This window comes from Strix uralensis, chromosome 4, assembly GCF_047716275.1.
Source record: "Strix uralensis isolate ZFMK-TIS-50842 chromosome 4, bStrUra1, whole genome shotgun sequence".
Classification (NCBI taxonomy): domain Eukaryota; kingdom Metazoa; phylum Chordata; class Aves; order Strigiformes; family Strigidae; genus Strix; species Strix uralensis.
The window spans coordinates 130,022,254-130,043,545 of record NC_133975.1 but is presented as its reverse complement, the minus strand read 5'-3'; the positions used below and the strand labels follow the sequence as shown (position 1 = coordinate 130,043,545).

Genomic DNA, 21,292 nt, shown 5'->3' with positions numbered 1-21,292 from the left:
AGAGTACGGAGGTTGATTATTGGGTTTCTGTCAACTCTCATCACGCGCCCAGAAGGGAGATGGGACAAATCACTGTGGTCAGGGGCACTTGGCAGCACGATCTGCACAAGGCCTTAGCTGTATCTTAAGACTATCAAGTTCTGCACAAGTTGCCACTCCAGACCCATCTGGCATCAAACTGCTCAGCTGTCACAGAATGATTTGGGTTGGAAGGGACCTTTAAAGACCATCTAGTCCAACCCCCCTGCAATGAGCAGGGACATCTTCAACTAGCCCAGGTTGCTCAAAGCCCCATCCAACCTGGCCTTGCATGTCTCCAGGGAGGGGGCATCTACCACCGCTCTGGGCAACCTGCTCCAGTGTTTCACCACCCTCATCATTTCTTCATTATAGCTGGTCTGAATTGACTCTCTTTTAGTTTAAAACCATTACCCCTTGTCCTGTTGCTACAGGCCCTGCTAAAAAGTCTGTCCCTCCCTCCCAGATCTCTCCAGGGCCACAGGCTGGTTTTGTAAAACCCAAGATTCTTGAACCTGACCAGACTGATGGCAACTGTCACAATTTACAGCTTTATTGAAGCCAGATTTGTGGCATATGGCAGGAAGGGCTTTTATCCTACCAGACACAGCCTGCTGCAGTCGTGACAAATTATTCCCCCAACTTTCCTTTTGATGCATCACAAGATGAACCGAGATGCCAAACGCTGAGTGCATGTGCTCCTGCAGAAAGACGATCTGTGCTAATTGTCGCAAATGACCTTGCGCAGTGTCAGCCTCCTGACATCACCTCTGCTGAGTTGCAAACAATCCCAGGAAATGAAACAGCCCCACATAAAAGCACCCCACTTTTCTCAGTCAGCAGAAGAAACATCACGTAATTGTAGGAGGTATTCCCCCTGGTCACACGCAGCTCATGTTTGAAGCGGGCTGTGTATTCCCCTCGTTTCTAGAGGAGTTACAGGGTAAGGATCATGCTCAGGGAGAAGATACTGAAGTCAGTGAATCTACGTTGATTTACTCCAGCTGAGAAATAGGGCAGGAGCCTGGGGTAAAGAGCACCCACTTATAAATCTGATCTCACTACTTCATTTGAGGCGCTTTCCAAGATCCTGAGCACAGCCAGACTTCACTTCCCAACAGTGCCCACTCTCAGGTGAAGACTGACCATGGAGCTACCAGCACCTAGACAGCCACAAAACCCTGGAAATCAAACCTATGAGGCACGAGCTAAAAGCCAGCTAAGGCACTACACAAACAGCTCCACCAACTTTGGCATTTTTCCACCATGATAACCTACTCATGCAAGTCTCAGGATACCACCGAGAAGACATGGCTTGCTTGTTCCTCCTCCTGCTGCACTGCACTGCGCTCTCACTCGCTATGCACCAAGAGCTGCGCTATAATTGAAGAAAATATCTTTTGCTTGAGCAGAAATAAGGTTGTTTCAAAACAAAATCCACCTGTACTGGTTCTCACAGCATCCTGGAGCCAGCTGACTCGCTCGAATCATAAAATGGCTCTAGTTCAGTCACAAAGAAGGCTCAGATGAGGTTTTGGTCTCATCAGGTAGAGCTCCTTACACTCCCTCCATCACTAGGGGAAAGAGGAGTATTTCTCCTGATAGCAGTTAGGAAAAGGGACAGACTTAGCTTGACTAAATAAAGAGCACTCCACTGTCCCTGGATCCTCCCCAGCTGCTGAAGTGCTGCAGCTCCATGGTGGGGAAGGAGAATGCAGCTGAGAGCACTGCGTGGGATCCTACCTCCTTCCCCCTCCCTCCTCTCACCTTTCTCCCTGAAACAGATGCACTCCTCCAGGCTTCACACAACAACGAGCCATCCCAGCAGCAGAGCAGCGCCGTGGCCCTCCTCTGGCACCTACCTACCGCTCACAGCTCATCAAGGGCTCCCACGTCAGGCCAGTCAGCCACATCTGGCACATCTGCTGAAAGCACATACCCGTGGCACGGCAACACGAGCCAGAAACCCGGGGCCACAGGCAGCTGGGCAGCCTGTCGCTTGGCAAGGTCGTGGAGACGTGGGCAAGTCACCTGCTAGCCAGAAATAGAGGAAGGCTTCTCCTTGGAGTTGCTTGCAGTGGGCCCTTCGCCATCTGACAACCCAGCGCCGCTGTAGGAAATCAATAGAGCGCCTAACTATTGCCCGAGTCACAGCTGGATTGACTGATCAGCTTCTGGTTCATAGCTCCAGAAGCACAGCACGACACACACAGTCGATACGATCAAATAACCTTCCTGCCCCTCAATCTGGGCTGTCATCGGTCATTAGCACAGGGGAAGGTGCAGCACACAGCTCCCCTCAATCCTGCCAAGCAGCCAGAGGGCAAAATTTAAAATGACACAAAACCACAACTCTTTGCGGGTAAGGGATTTTTTTTTTTTTTTTTTTTAGCCAACAACAAGTTTTAACTGCTGTGCTCTGGGGGAGGTGAGAAATAATCTTATAGGTGAGAAACTGTGTCTACGCACTCGCTCTGATTCACCGAGCTGTGGGCTGATGGTGGCACAGACCTAAGCAAACGCCCTTTCAGGTTCTTATTTCTAGGGAATTCAACGTCAAGATGGAAGAAGTGTTGCTTCTGGATGGATACAGGACAAACTTGGCCATGTCTGAGCTGTGGTGCTGAGTGGGTTTTATGCAACAGTGTGACTTGAACCACTGCTGCTGCTCCTCCTAGAAAAGATCCTCACAAAGAGCTGGCTGTAGGTTAAAAACGGCATAAGAGAGAGGCAGTCGGCTGAACTACAAAGGAGCACCAATAAAATATACGTCGGGATGCTCAGAGGCATTTTGACTGCTTCCTCAGACAGCAAGACTAAGACTTCACTGGCTTTGCCATGAAAGTCGAAGCTTGTTTTACACTTCTGTCTTGTACCCTGCCAAAGAAAGAGCGCTGTGTTCCCAGGAAACAGTGGCATCTGTCACCGAGCCAAGGGACAACACCGGCTCTCACCCAGCACGCAGTTAATCCGATGCTGTTTGCACATCAAGGGCTCTCACCAGTTTACCATTTCAGACTCCCCAACTCAAGAAAGCATTTAAGTCATGGCCTTAAATCTCTGTGACTTCAATTTAAGACTGAGCATGTATGGAAGTGCTTTCCCAGGGTGGGAGGCTGACGGTCTCATTATGGCCTTGATGGGATTTCACCCGGCCCCGCCAGCTACGATGCCCTCAGCGTTGCTGGGAGTTCTCAGTACGTCTCCATGTGTAGCAGAAGGTGCTTGATTATGAATTTGCATTATGCCATGATCAGGTTGCTGGGCTGGAGGAAGGGAGATGTGCTAAACACACATTTCTAAGAGGCAGCTTTGGATGAGCTAGGGCAGTCGGAGGCAGGGAAAAGGACAGACAGGGAGGCTATGCAATTATTTGCCCAGGAGCACAAGGCAAATCCTCAGCAGGCAGAGAGCTGACTTCCAGGCACAGCCATGAGCCCCATCCTCAGGGAAACGCTGCCACAGTTCCCTTCCTCGCTGCAGTAAAACCAGCCGGAGCCGTGCTTGCCAGCATCATCCCACTCCTCCCCTGCTTCGGGCTGAATCACCGGGTGCTTTGGGTAACAGAGCCCAGCCCTGCCAGGAAGGGGTGCAAGGGAACAGTGGCTCTGACCCCGAAGCAGTATGTCAATAAATCCATTTCAAAGCTTGACACAACCCTGCCTTCTCCCAGTTTTACATACTCCAACGGAGAGACCACAGCATCAAATCATAGGAACAAGTTTGGAAAGGGCTGCTTTCCTAACAACACCCTGGAGCCAAAACTAGACCTCCGAGCCTGCCTCTACAGACAGAAAGGTCCTTCCCAAGCAGAAAGCCCACGGGCACAGCGAAGCCCCCAGCTAGCAAAGGGCCAGAGACCCTGGGCAGTCAGTGCACCAGTGCGGGGCCAGGAGCAGCCGTTCCTTCCACTGCCTATGGCTGATGCCTGCAAAGGTCAAGAGCTAAAGAGCAGGGAGGAGGAAAGTGGTGATGTTAAAAGAATTAGTGAATTAATGCCTCTTGAATCAAGGGGCATGGGTAATCTGGGAGGACAGAGGGATTTCATCAGAGAAGACCCCAAGAGCTGCAGGTGGGAAGCAGCTGCAGTTCCACAGCACAGGCTTAAACAAGTGTATCGGGTCTGGCTGAGCCAGAATTGGTTTTCCCCTGTAGCAGCCCTCATGGTGCTGTGTTTTATGCTGGGAGCTGGCAGGGTGTTGATAGCACACTGGTGTTGTGGCTACTGCTGAGTAGTGCTTACACAGCACCAAGGCTCTTTCTGACATTTCCCCCCCCACAGTGGGACGGGGTGGGCAAGATCTTGGGAGGGGACACAACCAGGACAGCTGACCCGAACTGACCAAAGGGATATTCCATACCATATGACGTCTGCTCAGTATAAAGCTGGGAGAAAGGAGGAAGGGGGTGGGGTCACCCTTGGTCCTCCGAGGCAACTACTACGCATATTGGAGCCCTGCTTCTGAGAAGGCCCGACATCGCCTGTTCATGGGAAGTAGAGAATAAATCTGTTTTCTTTTTTTTGCTTCCGCGCGCGGACCTTTGCTTCGCTTTGCTTATATTAAAACCGCTGTTGTTTTACCCACAAGGGTTGTTTTGTTTTCCTATCTTATTTTCTTTCCCTTCTTTGCCCTATTGAGAAAAAAAGGGGAAAGGGGGGGGAAGTGATAGAGCGACTTGGTGGGTACATGGCATTTAGCCAAGGTCAAACCACCACAACAAGTGATGCTACGGATGCATTATGCACCCTCCAGCTGAAAGCACAACCATAAGCCAGCGTTAATTCTCACACACACACAAAACAATCCTGCCACAGGGCACCATGAGAAGGGAAGGACACTGATGGTGCAAATCCAGAAGGGCCAGCCAGGGGAAAGGCAAAAACACAGAACTAAACACAAGGGTCCAACCCCCAAAAAAATAAAATTAAAAAAAAAGGGATCACCGGTCTAAAGATGTGCCACAGCTCCAGGGTTGATGCAAATAATTTCCCTGGTATTTGCCCAGGTGTTTAAGTATAACAGCTCCTCTCCAAGGTGGAAGCAGCAGCCCCAGCGTGGGCACCCAGGCTGGAATCGCTGCATGAGGCATTTGAAGTCACAAACACCATCTTCCACTCAAATGGCTCGTGCTGCCGCCTCTGCTTGAGTGGAGCCGGGCTCCTTTACACCAGCTGCTGATCTGACCTCCTGCTGTCGGGCTGTGGCAACCGTGGCTCCAGTCCACAGCCCTTCAGGCAACAAACACGCATGCCTTAGTAACATCCAGTTCCCATCCTTCTTTTAAATCCATCAACTAATATAAGTTAGTAAAGGGGAAGGGGTAATTAATACTGACGGGAAATCCCTCAACTGTTAGATCCCTTCCAGAGCGCTTTCTGCTGACTGTGTGACAGAACTGAGTGTGCACCCCTGGATTTCTGTAGTGCTGGACATTTAATGGCTAATCAAATGCAAAAAAATTAACCCAAAACCTAGTCCATGCTGCACCTACTGTGTCATAGTTCGGTATCAGCCCTCACAGTCGAGGATCTCTCTGCTTTTGCCTGTTGCTGGCTCAAGAAAATTTCAAAATGAACTTGGTCTTATTCTTTCTAGCTAGAAAATCTGCTCTTATCAGAAAAGCTGAGACTCCACTGAGCTTTTCCAGCTAATTCCAGGTCAGGCTGTCCCCAAAAGCTGCACCCAATTTCAAAGGCAAAATGTGAGTTCAGATGGCCAACAAAATTTTCCTTTGCACAGGAAAGTGGAATCCTTCGACATGCTGTTCTCAGCTCTGTTTTTTTTGCATTATAAACGAACATGTCTCCTTTCTGCACTCATCAGTGAGGTGCCACTGGTAGGGGTGAGAGCTGGGCCCAGTTTCTGTATACATACGTCTCCTTAAAAAAGAAAGCCATTAAACTTTCCATGGCTACCCAGTAGGACCCTCATCCAGTAAGCCACCCCTCAACAGCAGCCCCAGAGCACCAGTTTACCAAACCATTCTACTTGCAGAGTCTTTCCAGTTACAGCTTGGATGGTCCATGGGAATTTGAGAAACTTTCATCCAGAGAGCTTTGGTACCATTGCTTTACTCTTCACAGTAACTGGGCTTCTGCCGCACCAGCCTTCGCTGGTCCTTCTAGGACACTACCTGAGTGAGATCTATACCACGAGCAATCTTTGGCTTATGTGCTTGCTCTAAATAGATATTTATCCAATTCACCCCAGTAGGACTATCTGAATGAACAGGGAATGAGCTGGGTTATTTATGAGCCAATTTAACAGGTAAAATGCCTACCACAGCCACACAGAACACCTCACCCCGAGAACAAACAAAGCAGGGAACAAGGCTGTCAAAAGAGCAGTTCTGAGAGTTGGGGAGTTGTAACGATTCAACTGTTGGCTTTTTTTAAAATTATTCTTTGATACAGCTGGGAAGAGCACATGCAATTCAAAAGCACTCTGCTTTAAATGAACATGTGAATTATGCAAGTTAATCAAGGGATGCAGAAAATTCCTTCAAACTTCAGGAAAGAAAATGAAAATACCTCCAAATGGTACGTGTTGGATCTCTAGAAAGTACCCTGCAAGACACCTTAATAGGATTTTGTGGTCATATGTGAACAGGTTCTGGCAAGTGACACCAAGCAAAGCTTCCCCTCTAAAAACATAAACTTCTGCGTGTTGGTTTATTTAGAAGAGTGGGAATAAGCAACACAGAGCAGCCCCATAAGCCTCTTGAGAACACGTTCCCCACAAAGATTCACCCTGCACCACTATCAGCTCTCTGAGTGCACCTTGTGAAACCTGGTAAACAAACAGCAATGCCTTTTTCTCACTCTCATGTCATTTACTTAACATCAGGAGCACTGTTTGCTCTGCTCATTAATTCTCCTGGGTTTTCAGGCTAGGGATGTGGCGACACATTGATACCTGCAGAAATTTCCACAAAAGAGAGGCAAGAATTAATCCATGGGCTGTTTTTTTTATCCACCTCAGCCACGGTGCTCCTGATCTGCACCACAGTAAACGCAACAAGAAATATCAAACCAGTGGGATCCTTCATTCATAAAGTGGCCAAGAGAAGAAAAACACCAGATAAAAGGGTGTGGGGAGAATAGAAAAGGTTTGATATTCACAGAGCACAGGAACTTTCTGGAAGAAGACAGATCCCACCAGGCACCAGCCTGCATGTTGAGATGCTTAAAAGCCTTTGGAAAGGCCTGAGCACAGATGGTGTAACACAGCATTGCCCCGTCAGGCCAGTATATTTTTGGACTTCCCACTGGAACTGATGAAGCTGCAGAGATTTACGCCCACTCTGAGGCAGCCTGGGGCCCGTTTCCATTTGCAAATAACCAAGAGGACATCTCCTGGCATCAAGTGCCACACTTGCAATTTTACTGCACCGCATTACCTTGGATTAATAGGATATTTGTGGTTGCTCTTTACCCTGTTAACTGTGGTAAGTGCAGAGGAAAGAGCCACCTGACAGAAAGCTGTTTTCTGAATAAATTAAAACAAGGCAGCAGCATCACCTCCGGATCCTGGGCAGACACAAGCTGCTGTAAACCCATGGACCTCAGTGACATTTCTTTGCTTTTTTCCGATTTCAAAGCATCTCAGCCTGCTTACTGCTCGCAGAATTTGGCCACAGAAAAATGGAGCTATCGGGAAGGCTGTTTGGCATTGCTAGAGAAGGACAGGAGGGACCCTGCTGCTGCAGATGGCAAGCGATGGAGCACGGGCGGTGGGATTCGGGAAGGCCATCAAACCAAGGCTTGGGAAAGAGCTCTGCTTGCAACAGGAAAAGATTAAGGATTCTCCCTGCTTCTGTTTTAGCAGCAAATATTTTACTTCGCAAATGCAAACAGATCTTCGTCATACAGCAACTCCCTGGATACTTCCCACAAGCACTGGGGGCTGCAGGAATTCCCATGGACCCACCAGCACTACGTTCGTGATGCCTCAAGAAAGCGACTCCCCGCAAAAGTTTCTCTGGCAATTAACACAGAGGCCCAGCCAAGAAAGCTAATGAATAATGCTGTCTGCTCGTCTCTGTCTTGGCTCTGATGCCTGCTGTCCCCTGGGCAGAAACTAAGAGGCACTGGTAGCATTTTCCATCCCTAGTTCACCCCAGATGTGCAAACCAACTGGAACAAAGTCATGCCCAGTGTACACAGGGTTTTTGATTCTTAAAAGAAGAGTTCCCCCCATATCCCTCATCGCATCTGTGCTAGTGACAGTCTGGATGAGCTGAGGTCTAGATAATACCTCTGCTAATTAGCCTGACTGCTAACGATCATTACAGTGGATTCAACAGAGTGTGTAACGTCAGTTCACAGGGTTGGTCTCTACTGCAACCTGCAGAGATGCCACAGGGATTTGCAATCTGAGGACAGTTTGTGTCTCCAGCCTGGGCAATCCCATCCTGGGCAGTTAAATCCCACAAAAAAGTGTAACCGAGAGCACTATTTACCTTCTGCTGAAGTCAAGATCTGTTTCTGCTTCACTACAAGAGGAACAGGACAGGCTGCCTAACCTGCTCCTCTTTCAGTGTCAAGGCAAAGCAGCCAGGGGTCCCACTCCAGAGTCTTGGTTTAAGGCAAAAGGAATGTGCAAGAGATGCTAGTGGAGAGAAAAGAGGCAGACCCCCACGAGCCCCTGTAAAGAAAACCCATGATCCCAACCCAAAGCAGAGGGAAGCTTCTTGCTCGACTGCCCAAAAAGAGAGCAGAAGCTTGCATCACCGTTCACCCTAGGACCACTGACCCCTTCAGCCTCTTCCTGCCCACGATAAATCCAGGCTGGTGTTCACTGCAGTCGCGATACTGATCTCAAAGACAAAAGCAGCCTCTGGCAGCCATGACCCACCCCAGGGAGGGTGTCCCGCCACGGGGCGAGAAGTACCAGGATAAACAGATATAACAGCGCTGGGCAACAACCCGACACCCTGCGAGAGACGGGCAGGAATAATAACTCTACATCACTGTCTCTTCATTGCCTGACCCAGAAAGCTTCCAAACCTGCTTAAAAGCTGCTACCAGAAACCATGAACTTCTGGGAAACCTTTCCAGCATGCATCAGCAAGGGTAAAATGTTTTTAAGACAGAGCTTGATCAACTGATGGATGGGATTTCAGGGCTGTCAGATAGCTGGGGACTGGACTGCGTGACCCCAGAGGTCCCTTCCAGTCCATTTGTACATGTATGTTTGCATCTATCTATCTATAAAAAAACATCAGCAAGCTGCTGAGCCTGCACTCACCACACACTTCCCAGCAAAAGCAAGAGGGCCTTGAATGCGCAAAGAATAAATGATTCAGCTCCATCTTGTGTTTCTGCTTTTGACATGCCAAGCAGCACTCCAGCTTGTCAGGATCAAATCCAGACAGCTGCAATATAGGTACAAAACTGGGACAATTCAGGTTAAAAATCCATTTCCCTCTATCTTTCTCTGAATATTTACCCTTCTCCCAACAGCAGTCCTGAAAGGAAGATAGGAACAGAGAGGATTTCCCGCGATCTGTGTCCGGCTTAGAAATCCTAGCTCCCTGAATTATGTTTCATTGTGCCTCGGCACAGATTATTTTGAAACGATCATCTGCGAGAACCACACAATCACCGCTCTGTCAGAGAAAAGCAAAAATTGGGGCAGTTCCTGGAGAGGTCTGTAAAAAGCCCTTTGGTTTCCTTCCCGAAGTGAAGCGCGCTGCACTTCCCAGCGATGGCCTAGGGCCCGGCAATCACGTACTGACGCGTGAATGCTGCTTTCAAGAACAACAGCTCATCAAGGCACTCTGGGGTCAGTGCAGACTGCAGCAAAAATCACAGGCTGCTCAGGTCAGAAATTAAGAGCACAGACGGATCCCAAAGAATATTTGGCACCGAGCAGTGCTGTAATCATGAAGTCAAAAGCTGATGACTCTGTCCTTTCCTACGAGCTGTAGGTACTTATCACAGCCACTCATTGCTGCGAAAAGATCAGGCAAAAAGGGACAGTCACCCTTTCAGCAAGTTTGTCTTGCTGCCAGAAGCTTGTCCCCTCAAAAAATGACACCCAGATACTTTTGCAGGAGGTTCACCGCTCAAACCCGCAGGTGGCTTGGTTCCTGATGCCCAGTCCCAACCAGGATAAAGCTTGAAATGTCAACAGTCTCTCCCCTCCTCAGGGAGCAATCTGAGCTCTGGCCATAAAATCCCTTCTTCAATTATACCCTGCTGCCACATTTGACTCAGACTCTTTCCCCTCCCCTAACAAGGAAACATCAGGGAATAGTAGGAAACCCCTGCAGAAACACAGGCTCACTCAAGGCAGGTGTGACTTTGCTTTCTGATTTCCAAAAATCTGAGAGAAATTGCATAATTTCAAATAACGTTACAGTTCCATGTCTGACAGCTACATCGGTGAAATACTGCCCTGCTAAAGCTCTCCCCTGGAAAATGGTGTTTTGAAAGAAAAAATAAGCACTCAAGGAAGAATAAACCATCCTAATCAAGAACACAAAGACCGAACCTGAAGTATCTGCATACTTGCATATAAAGTTGTCCAGATCCTCATGCGTGTCTCTCAGCAAGTGCCTCGCTGCACCTGAATCAAAGCAGGGAAGTGAAGCCAAAACCTTCCAAAAAGGCCTGGTGCCCATTAGATTTCTCTTGTTTTGGAGAACAACACCAATAGCCAGAGCCTGCTCCTGCTCCACGTCAGCACAGACCAAACGGGTTCATCCCCCAGCAAGAGCGGGGCCAGGAGGCCCAGGCCGTGGCGAACGGGCTGCTCTCGCCCAGCAAGCACTGACGGGGTTTCGTAACAGGCAAGAGGAGGAAGATGCTCACAGGATGTGACAGCAAAGAGAAGCCCCCGTGCTCCTGCGAGCAGGTTGGGAACAGTGACCGCACCCCGTGTGTAAAGACAAGGGCATGGGGCACCAAAACTGCTCTGGCACTTGGGCTTCATCTTTGCAAGAGCGCAGGGAAGCCGGGGAGGAGGTGTTCCTGCTCCCAGTAAAAGGGGGTCAGGACAATCCCAGCAGCAACAGGCATTACTGTACCCTTTCCTCCTAGACCACAACATGACATGGTTACGCTCTGCTCCCAGCCCTCTCAAGGAGTGTCAGGACAAGTGACAGCCCGTCCCTTCACACACCCACTGACCCAACACAGGGCTGCGTGTCACCAAACCACGACATTCCTGGAAAACTATCCAGCCGAGCCCCTTTCAACAGGGGGGTCACGCCCCTCCCCATCTCTCCAACTCCTTCTCACAGGTCTCCCCCCACCTGCTCCTGTCCACACAGCTTTGCTGGAGCAGGGGACAATTATTCCAGTGTTCATCCGAAGAGCGATGCCCATTCCCTCATGCCCTGTCCTCCCGCGTCCCAGTCACTTCTGCCCCAGTTCCTTCGGCACGAGTGTCACTGGGACAAGGAGGGAGGGAGGCGGTGGGGTGGATGGAGTTGAGCTGAAGGTAATGACGGCTGCGTCCCTGCCGCGAGCGCTGGGACCCTCTCCTCCAGCGAGGCCGCGTGTGGGAGTCAGTACGCTCAAGAGGAGCTGATCAGTATTCAGCGAAAGGCTCCGCTACCGCGCTGCCATCCCTCCTCCTCCTCCTCCCAGTGACTCCGTGTGCCGGAGGAGGCAGCAGCTCTTCCTCAGCAGCACCCCACGGCGCCCCGCTCCCACGTCCCCGTCCTCCCCCCCGCGGCGGATTTCACGCCTCCCTCCTCGCTTTTCCAGCTCCATGGTGCAGGTGTCCCCGACCCACCCCCAGGCACTGACGGCTCCTTCAGCAGAGCCTCGGCTCACGGGGGCCAGCCGGCACGATTTGGGGACCCACCATCTGCCTGATGCCAGCCTCCCCATGCCGGGGGGGGCAACTCTCCTCCCAAACAAGGGTGCAAAACACAGCCCCAGCGCTGGTGGGGGGTGGGTGACGATGCTCCCACCCTGCCAACCTGGGGAAGGCGGACCGTGGGGGGCAAGACGTGCCGGACAGGCGGCCCTCCGCAGCCATCTCCCGACCGCGGGGCTCGCCCGGGGTCATGCTGGGGGCCTGGGCTCACCTTGTGGAGTTTCCACATGGCGCCCAGGGCCTTGACTTCGTGGCTGGAGTGCTTGCCCTCCTCCAGGCACTGGTAGCAGACGGGGCTCTTGCACTGCACACAGTACATGCTGTGGTTCTCCAGCTCGTGGTCGGTGCAGGTGGAGATTTTGCGGGGGCTGAGGCGGCGGCTGACGCGCCCCTGGGCCGGTGGGACCAGGCGATGCTTGGCCAGCGGTCCCCGGGGCGGGTGGCATCGCAGGCGGCAGGGATCGCAGTAGAAGACATCGCACTGCTCGCACATGACGGCCGCCTCTTTGGGGGCCTTCTCGCAGAGCTGGCAGCGCAGAGCCGCCGCCCTGCCTTGCTGGTAGCGATCGATGACGCCCTCCAGCAAACGGTTGCGGGGGAAACCCCGCAACCCGCGCTCATCCAGCACCAGGCTGCGGTGGCACTGCGGGCAGGTGAGGCAGGCGTTGCGCGGCGGCGGCGGCGGGGCCAAGGCGGCGGGGGGCGGCGGGGCGGCCGGCGGGAAGACGCGGACGCCGTTGGGGGATTTCTGGCAGGGGGTGGTGGGAGCGCTGGCGAAGCCGCCGTAAGAACCGTAGCCGCTGTCCGCCTCGCTGTACAGGCTCATCTTATCCAGGTCCAGGTAGTCATAGTCGGAGACGGCCGAGCCCGAGGCGCGGCGGCTCTGCGGCGACTCCGACTCCGGCGTCTGCACCAGGATATTGCGGGCGCACGCCTGGCAGAGGTTGTGCGAGCAGGGCAGGATGATGGGCTCCCGGTAAAAGGAGCCGCACACCGGGCATTTCAGCTCCTCTTCCATCTCTTCCATAAGGGAGGGAAGACAGCGGCGCGGCACCGGCGGCGGCCGCTGCACAGCCAGAGGAGCCACCCGCACCCCACCGCGCTTCGGCGCCGACTGCCTCCCGCCCGCCGCCCGCGCGCCGCGCGCTCCGCCACGCCCCGCCCCGCGCCCCGCCATTGGTTCGCCGCCGGCGGGGAGGCGGAATGCGCGTTGCGATTGGCTGTGCCGCCTGCCTGTTTGTCTATCCGTCCCCCCCCCTCTTTTCCCGCCCCCCGGCAGCGCTGCGGGGGTTTCTCCTCAGGGCTGCGGAGCGGAGCTGCGGGGTCGGGGACAGGCGTGCGGGGCTTGTCCCCGGGGTTCCCCCCGCATCGGCTACCCCGCCTCGGCTCTTCCCCGTGCACAGGGGGAGCGTTCCCAACCGTTATGGCTTCTCACCTTCCCTGCGGGCAGCCCGCGGTGCCCGCAGCAGCCTGCCCCAGTCCCGAGGGTACCCCCCAAGATGGCGGCCTCTCCCCGGCCCCTAGGGCTTTGCGCTGTCGCCAGGCCCACAGTTTGGTCGGTGAGGGGCTTCAGGGGCCTCGCTGCCTGCAGGAGGAGGGCCAGTGGTGTCCCACTGCGTGCTCCTGGCGTGTCAGGGCTGTGGGCTGGGTCATGGGTGGCAAGAGTTGGGTCCCATCCCTCAGAGGGGCTGCTCAGCCTGAAGGGAAGGTGGCCTAGCCCCCTTGCAGAAAAACCCTGCAAGTTCGATGGCCGCAGGTTGGTTTGCAGCTTCTCCCCCCGTCTGGTTTTTAAGGGAACCTGGCAGGAGAGGCTCTGCTGTGTGGGGGGCTTTGTGGGGCCACGGGCAGCTGAGCTTTGGGGCCCTGGCTGCATGGCAGCAGCAGTGCTGAGAAGGGCACTGGAGCAAGAGGGAGCCCCATGTCCAGGAAGAGCGTATTTGGGGGGAAGTTTTGCAGAAGACAGGGCACCTGTGCGATATGGGGGGCTCCTGCAGTTTCCCCTCTGGCAGCACAAAGTGACTTTCAGAGCTGGGCGTGCTGGAGGCAAGAAGTCTGCTGAGGGACTGTGCCATGAGGCTGTAGTAATAATTATTAGAATAGCCACGGTTATCTAATAAAAGCACGACGGGGCGCAGGCAGGGCTGCGTGGGCTGGCATGTCCTGTTCCCTGAGCTGGGGATGCCCCTGTGGGGCTGGAGAGCAGGGAAGGGGCTTGGCGGGTCTCCTGCGGCTGGCTTGTCAACCGTCCTTCCTTTGAAGGTCGTCTAAGGTCTTTAAAATATCCTGGCAACGTGCAGTGCGGCACAGCGGTTCCTTTTCAGCCAATGGAAAAATAAGATTACTTGGAATGTCTCTGTATTATCTCTCATTTCCCTCTCTCTGTGCAGCCATTTGGGGCTGCCCGTTAGCACAGTTGCTCCGTGCTTCCCGTGACGGTGTCTTTGGACCTCTCTTGGGAGAGGAGCCGTGACGTGAGAAGCACGGTATAGGCATGGTATAGGAGCTTGGGGGCAGAGGGTCCAGCCTGGGGCTTGAAATTTGGGCTCCGATGGGCTGCAGAGTCTGCGAAGCCACCGTGGGGCTGAAGCAGCGAGGGGCTGAAGGAGGCTGGCTTCTGATCCCATATGTGGGACGGGGGGTCCTGGCCCAAAGGAAAGGATGAGCCCATGTCCCCATTCCCAGGCAGTTACTAAGGGTGTGGGGAGACTGGCATCATGCTCAGCAGCTAAGCCACAGGGTAACATGGGGGGATTGGTGGCAAAGCTGGGGAAACTGAGGCAGGTTCACAGCAACTCCCCAGTAACTGGGAGAGGGTGAGGGATGGATGCTGACAGGCCCCTGTGACTGAGGGTTTGGCCAGTCTGGGGCCAAAGGCCACGGCCTGAGCTTAGCTGGACCTGGGCAGAGGGGTGGGGGAGCCCCTGGTGAGGCTCATCAAGGCAATTAAGTGCCCTCAGAATTCTGACACAGCCTGTGGTAGTCCCCACTGGTGGGGATGATCTCACAGCATCAGCACACCTGCCCGTTAGCTGACAGCTGGGAGTGGCACTAAAGAGATTCCAGTGGGCTTTATCAGACTAAGCCTTGAAAAGCCCAAGCCTTCAGAGGCCCAGCTTGGGGCAGGGGCACTGGGGGGCTCTTGCCACCCCCAGTGGGTTTGTGGGTTTGTGCAGTTCCTGGGATCCAGCGAGCTGGTACAATTCTGAGCTCCCGCATTGGTATTCAGAAGGAGAAGCCCAAGTGCTGAGATGCACGAGGAAGGCACCGCCATTTCTCAGCCTGATAAGGAGGGACAAGTGATAAGGAGGAAAGGACTTTCTGAGTGGTTCACGCTTCTGCTCCACGCAGGGGTGAGAACAGGGGTGCTTTGTACTTTCCTTTCTGCTTCTTCAGCCTCCTGCTGGCTCCCTGTTGACCACTGACACTGTGCCTTCTGCTGGACTCTGCTGATCATTCCTCTTGGTGTCTGCTCAGAGTTGGCCATTTTTTTTTTCCTGCTCTCATTTCTCTGGCTGCCCTTTTGCCAAAGTAAAACCATCATTCCTTATTTGCTCTGCCTCTTGTTTCCCGTGGCCATTTTTCACTCTGGCAGGTATACGACGCTGTTTCTACTGTAGCGATACGCTGATCATGTAAATGGGCAGAAAGAGGAAAAAGCCCTACAAAGAGGAATGCAGCCAGCGCATTTGGAAGCAACCCTTGGTCACAAACATTTAGCTGTTCTCTTCTTGGCGCGGCAGCTTATGCCTTCACTTTCATCCCAGCGAGACACAAGCGTCCCCGTGCTCCAGCTGCATATTATTTACAATTGTCAGTCTTGTTGCTGCCCCGACAACTGTGCAGTGTGCAGCTATGAACCTGCAATAATGACTTGACCCAGCTTCAACATTCATTTGTCTAATGTCGCTGTGATCAGCGATTACAAGTTAAAGGATCACGAAGTCATCTTGTTCTAAGCTGGCTCTTGCTTTTCTCATGTGCCTCTTGCCAGGAGCCTCAGCTTTAGAAGTGGCCCCGGCTCCCACTGCGGGAACGGTGCGTCTCTGTTTTTGTTGCAACCAGCCTTTGCTCTGGGGGACGTGGAAGACACAAGCGATAGAACAAGAGGGAATGGCCTCAAGCTGCGCCAGGGCAGGGTCAGACTGGCTCTTAGGAAGTATTTCTTTGCAGAAGGGGTTGTTGGGCGTTGGAATGGGCTGCCCAGGGCAGGGGGGGAGTCCCCATCCCTGGAGGGGTTGAAGAGTCGGGTTGACCCAGCGCTGAGGGATCTGGTGGAGTTGAGAACGGTCAGCGTGAGGTTAATGGTTGGACTGGAGGAGCTTCAAGGGCTTTTCCAACCAAGATGATTCTGTGATTCTGTGAAGACACCACTGGGCTGAGATAAAATCGTTGGGACTCTGTAAGCGCTGGTGGTGATTCCTAAGAAGGACTGTTATGGACATCAACTGCCTGCTCCTGGCCGGTCCCCTCCGCGCCCCGCCAGCCTGCAGGTGTGTTTGCTTTGTCTGCTGGAAATGCAGATTAGAAATCCAGATCAAGCTTGGAGATATCGACAGGAGCAAGATGGGGTGGTGGGCGATGCTGTTTGAATCCCACGTGCGTGTTATTCCCCGCCCCCCCCCCGCCCCTCCCCGAAAAGATCACAACACCGCTGGGGTTCTGTTAAATCAATCAGAAAACCACAGTAACTGGGGTGTGATGCAATTCTGGAGTTACCTTGGGGAAGGGAAAATCTTCATTGCAAACCAGGACAAAACATCCAAACCTCTGCATTTCCCCATGGAAATTCCACAGTATTTTGGTTTGGGAAGTCCCCGTGGGAGGAAGCTGATGGTGAGGTGGGCAGCGGGGAGCAGGTCTCGTGTTGTGGGACCCATGGGGGACACAGGGCTCCTGGGCAGGGCACCATGGGTGCAGAGGACTGGGAATCCTGCTTGGGAGGCAGGGGCTTTTTCTTCCATTTTAACAATGAAATATTTTCTTCCTGTTGATATTACCTTGATAACAAATAACCTAAACTTCACTTGCTCTGGGCAACAGCAGTTTCTCAAACCTCCGCTGCTTTATATTTATGCATGTATATGTACAAACACGTCTGCTACAAAATTTTCTGCTGAGATCCCCACCAGTGAAAGGATTACAGGACAGAAGGAAGGCGGGACTCGGGAAATCAATAGCATTCATGTCTTAGACTGCAGCAAGGAGCAGTGGGACACAAAGCTGAAGGCTGTCTGTCGCTAATTAATCTGCCAGCATCATCCCTGTGGCCGCAGATCGATCTCCATCCACCGAGGCAGAGAGGGAGCCCGCCTGGATCTCCCCACAGGTGGGTTGCCGGCAGGGGCTCGGGAAGGTGATAGATTGTCTGGTTCCCACCTTGGCTCCCCCATATTACACAGCGTCCTCGGGTCCGGAGTGGGATTTCAAGGGGGGAAGTGGACTGGACAGGCGATGGCATGTGTGTGCAGGTAGTGGGTAGCCGGGAGCATGAGTTTGGGTTGATTTATTAGGCCCTGAGCCAGGCTAGAGCTAATAAATAAAAGAGATGAATGAGCTGAGACAAAGAGCTCTGCAGTCTCCTTTATTCATCACACTCCCGTTACACCTTGAAGAGATAAATAAGAAAGTGGATGAGGGCTCAGGGCTCCTCTCCTGAGAGGAGGGGGTTGGCACCTGGCTGGGGTGCCCCAGGGCCTTTCCAGAGGTGCCCCCATGCTGCTGGAGAGGCCTCAGGTGCCCGGTGCAAGCAGATGATCTTCCACAACCATGTGGGGAACCCTCTTCAGGCTCTGGAAATGTGTCCTCCTCTTGCACCTGGAGGTACCACGCGTGGGACCTCGTTGGCTACATGGGGCCTCTCCAGCCCTTTGTACAGGAACACCCACGTTCCCCTGTATCTACTGGAAACTCCTCAGTGGATGCAGCCTGCGATTAGCGTTGCCTTTTTATGACCTTAAGACATCGACAGTGCATCATTCATCCTGTGATCAACCAATACACCCTGATCCTCCTTTTCCTCAGTCATTTTGAATGGATGAGCTCTTGGCTGACAGCAGAAATCCTCGTTTATTAGTCCCTGCGTGCATGCATGACCTTGAAATCCATATCCCCGCTGTCATTCCATCCCTCCAGGTCGTTCAGAGTTTTCAACACACCCCGCTGCTTCTCCCTGCTGAGGACACCTCCTGGCTTTGCATCGGTAGCACATTTGCTGAGGTCGCTCTCATCTTTGGCACCGGGATCATCGGCAGAAATGCTGGAGAGATGTCTGGCAGAGTCCCAGGTCTGAAACTCCCAGGACTCCTGCAGTAACGGCCTCCCAGCACAATTTTCAGAGTTTCTTACTGGTTCCATCATTTGCTCCAAGCACCATTTCAGCTGCACTGAAGAAGCTCAGAAAGTTGAAACCACCTCCCATTTGTCTCTGAGGTCTCTTCTTTTCACGGAAAAGTGCCAAATTCCTGTGGATGATCGACCTTCATTGAACCCAGGTGGCATCTTTGCCCGTTGTATCTCACTGTCACCAACTTGTCTGAACATGAGGGATCCAAGAAATACTTTGTGCCTGTAGCCAAACCTTCAAGTTTTTGTATGTTTTGATGCCTAGTTCTCAAGAACTGATCTCCCCTTGCCCGGGACAGGTTGTGTTCCATTGCTCGGAGCCTGCTGCAGTCTGAAGGCTGTTGCCAGCTCCGTTGCCTCACTTCTGGCAGCGAACAGCAGCTTCCTGGGCTACTGATGAGGTTTCCTGGGGCTGGATGGATTTCAGAAGCTAGAGAAGAGCTTCCCAATGGCAAAACACTAAGTCAGAATTTTTCCTGTTGTGTAGGAGGCAGGCAAAGCTGCTGAGAAGTGGTGACCGAGAAGTCCTCCATCCCTAGGTGATGGCATGAGCGCCATCAAATCGCAGAACTGTTAACTCCTGTTTCAGACAAACGGCGCTCGTCGAGTCACAGATTTGCCCATTTTTGAGCGTGGGGCTGAACTGGCTTCGGGAGGAGACATTCCACCAACCTCGGCGGGCTCTGAGTCAGGAACTACTCGAATTGCAGTCGGAGTCGGCATCTCCCTGCTTCCCTCTCGCCCCTGCTCCCCAGCAATGACGCTCGGGGCTTGTTCGGCTGATGAGCAACATCTCTAGACTTCTGTACCCAATACACCAAGAAAGTCATTCCTAGCCACCCGCACAGAGCGGGTGTTAAATAAACCCCTGGTTCCTGACTGCTTAAACCCCTCTGAAGAACCTGTGGAGGTGGCCGGGACTGCTGCTTGCTGAGACTCTTTGGGGAGGAGGCCAGATCCCAAGAAACACTAATGAGAGCATTAACAGTGTAAACATTTTAAATATTTAATGATTTTTTTCCTTTAACAGCCTTTAATTACAGTCACTGAGCACACTCTTTCCTTATTAAAACCAGCACTTAAGCGGTACCGCAGTGTAAGGATAAAAACCCAAATGTTGACGAACTGTTGCTCTTCTCTGAGGACTTTTCCTCGGTGATGCCGGCAGTGGCCGTGGGCATCGGTGGGCGGCTGAGCCCCGGGGTGGCGGTGCCTCTCTGTCACCTTCTGAAAACATCTTCTGAAAATCACTTCTGAAAATAAGATGGCAAAATTGCTCCATCGAGTAACTGCCAGCCTGGCGATACGCCAGGACCTGGGGATGTCTGACTACTGCAGGAGGGCTGCGAAAGAGAAGCTAAATGCTTAAATGATGCCTCAGAGTGAGATATGTTGAAAAATCTGTAAATCTGAATTTGCTGATTACTTTCAAAGGTGACATCATTTTTATTTTTTATTTTTTTTTTTACTCTGGGGAGCTAGTGGAAATTTTCTGATTTTAATCAAGCCGTTGCTAATACACGGGAAGAGCTAAGCTGCAAGTATAAATTGTGATGCTCCTTTGACCGCTGCCTTTGCATGCTGCCCACTCACTTATCTCCCCTGAGATTAATGCCCCACTTCTCCAGCCTGTGACTCATTTCGGAGAACAGCAATATTAAACTCATCCCACCCAAAAAATCTGTCCTTCCTCCTACAGACTGGGTTTGTCTTCTTCCTCCTTTCTCTGCTGCCCAAAGGCTCCGCTGGGGAACATTTAGTGGCTCAGAAGATGTGCTGAAGGTGTGATATTCCCTGTATTTCCAGCATTGAAAAGGAAACTTTCTCCCACTGAAATTTATTGGCTTCCAAGTTTGATCCAAGGCTTCTTTTATCATAATAGGGTCCTGCCATGGGGAACCTTAAGACGTGCAGGGCCCTAGCACGGGGTTTGTGCCAATCCGTGCATTTTTTGGCTGTGCTGAAGCAATCTGTTTGGTTTTCCAGCAGCAATCCGAGTGATGGAGGTGCGTGTGCTGGTACAGCACTCAGAGGCTTGCTGTGCTGTTCGTCTGACGCTGGCACGGCAGGTGAGCCACCGCTGGGAGAAGGGGCAAGAAACCATCAGCCCCCAGGAGGTTGGTTTTGGGGATGTTCCACAGCTAGAACCTCACCTCCAGTCTCTTCTGTGTCCTTCGCTGCAACCCAGAAGAAAGCACTTGGGTACACTTGGAGATGTAGATGTCACCAGTGGGGGTCTAAGTGGGTTTGAGGGTATCACAAGAGAGATGCTGAGGGAAGGAGGAGCCCGTGGCCATGCACTCCCTGGCAGGAGCTGCAAGGAAAGGAGTGAGGGGAGAACACAAAGGTCTTGGCAAAATGGCCAAAACCACGGCAGCACGGCGTGGCCGGGAGCTGCCTGGCATTGCCTGCCTGTGGAGGGCTACGAAAGCACCGGGACTCAGCAGAAAGCAGAGCCCAGGGCACTGAGGGAATGGATCCCCTAAAAATGTTTGCAGCCAGACAGGCTGAGCGGCCCTGGGAGCCAGGTCACCCCATTTGTTCTCGAGCCAAACCAGCATCTTGGGGAGTAACAAAATAAAACCACCCCTCTCTGACCAGGCACAGCAAAGTGCTGGTGAGGGGAGGCATGTGGGAGTGCTGAAGGGGCCGGCTGGCAGCCAGCATGGGCTGCTTTGCTCCACCAGCAATTTGCATCTCACACAGGTCCTTACTGGGCACCGGGGAGGTTTTTGTGTCTCCAGACCGTCAGGTCAGGTCAGCTGGCACACGAAAGCCTTTCTCTCTCATCCCCAAGGTCCTGCTGGTGATTGCTCGTTTCCCAGTTGCTTCCCCAAGTCTCTCGGGGGGGATCTGGCAGGTGGTTGCCATGTGTGAACTGAACCCAGGGTACATTGGTCTGTGCTGGCCGAGGCAGAGGAGGCTCAGGGCAACCCTGGATTTCCCAAGCTGTTAAGCGGTGATAAATTCTGGGATGTTTGCAATGAAGGGTCTGGAGCACAGGTCTTATGAGGAGCGGCTGAGGGAACTGAGGGGGTTTAGTGTGGAGAAGAGGAGGCTGAGGGGAGACCTCATGGCCCTCTACAGCTCCCTGAAAG

General features: G+C 52.8%; 1 protein-coding gene across 7 annotated transcripts in view; it reads right to left on the bottom strand.

Annotated features, from left to right (window-relative positions):
• Positions 1-12,949, bottom strand: part of TRIM9 (tripartite motif containing 9) — a 77,880-nt gene extending 64,931 nt beyond the window's left edge. For all 7 annotated transcript variants that reach the window (XM_074869214.1, XM_074869216.1, XM_074869218.1 and 4 more), the window contains exon 1: positions 12,064-12,949. In XM_074869214.1, the coding sequence (XP_074725315.1) occupies positions 12,064-12,879 (816 nt within the window). In that variant the 5' untranslated portion in view covers positions 12,880-12,949. The remainder of the gene's footprint in view (positions 1-12,063) is intronic.
• Between the last annotated feature and the right edge of the window lie 8,343 nt (positions 12,950-21,292).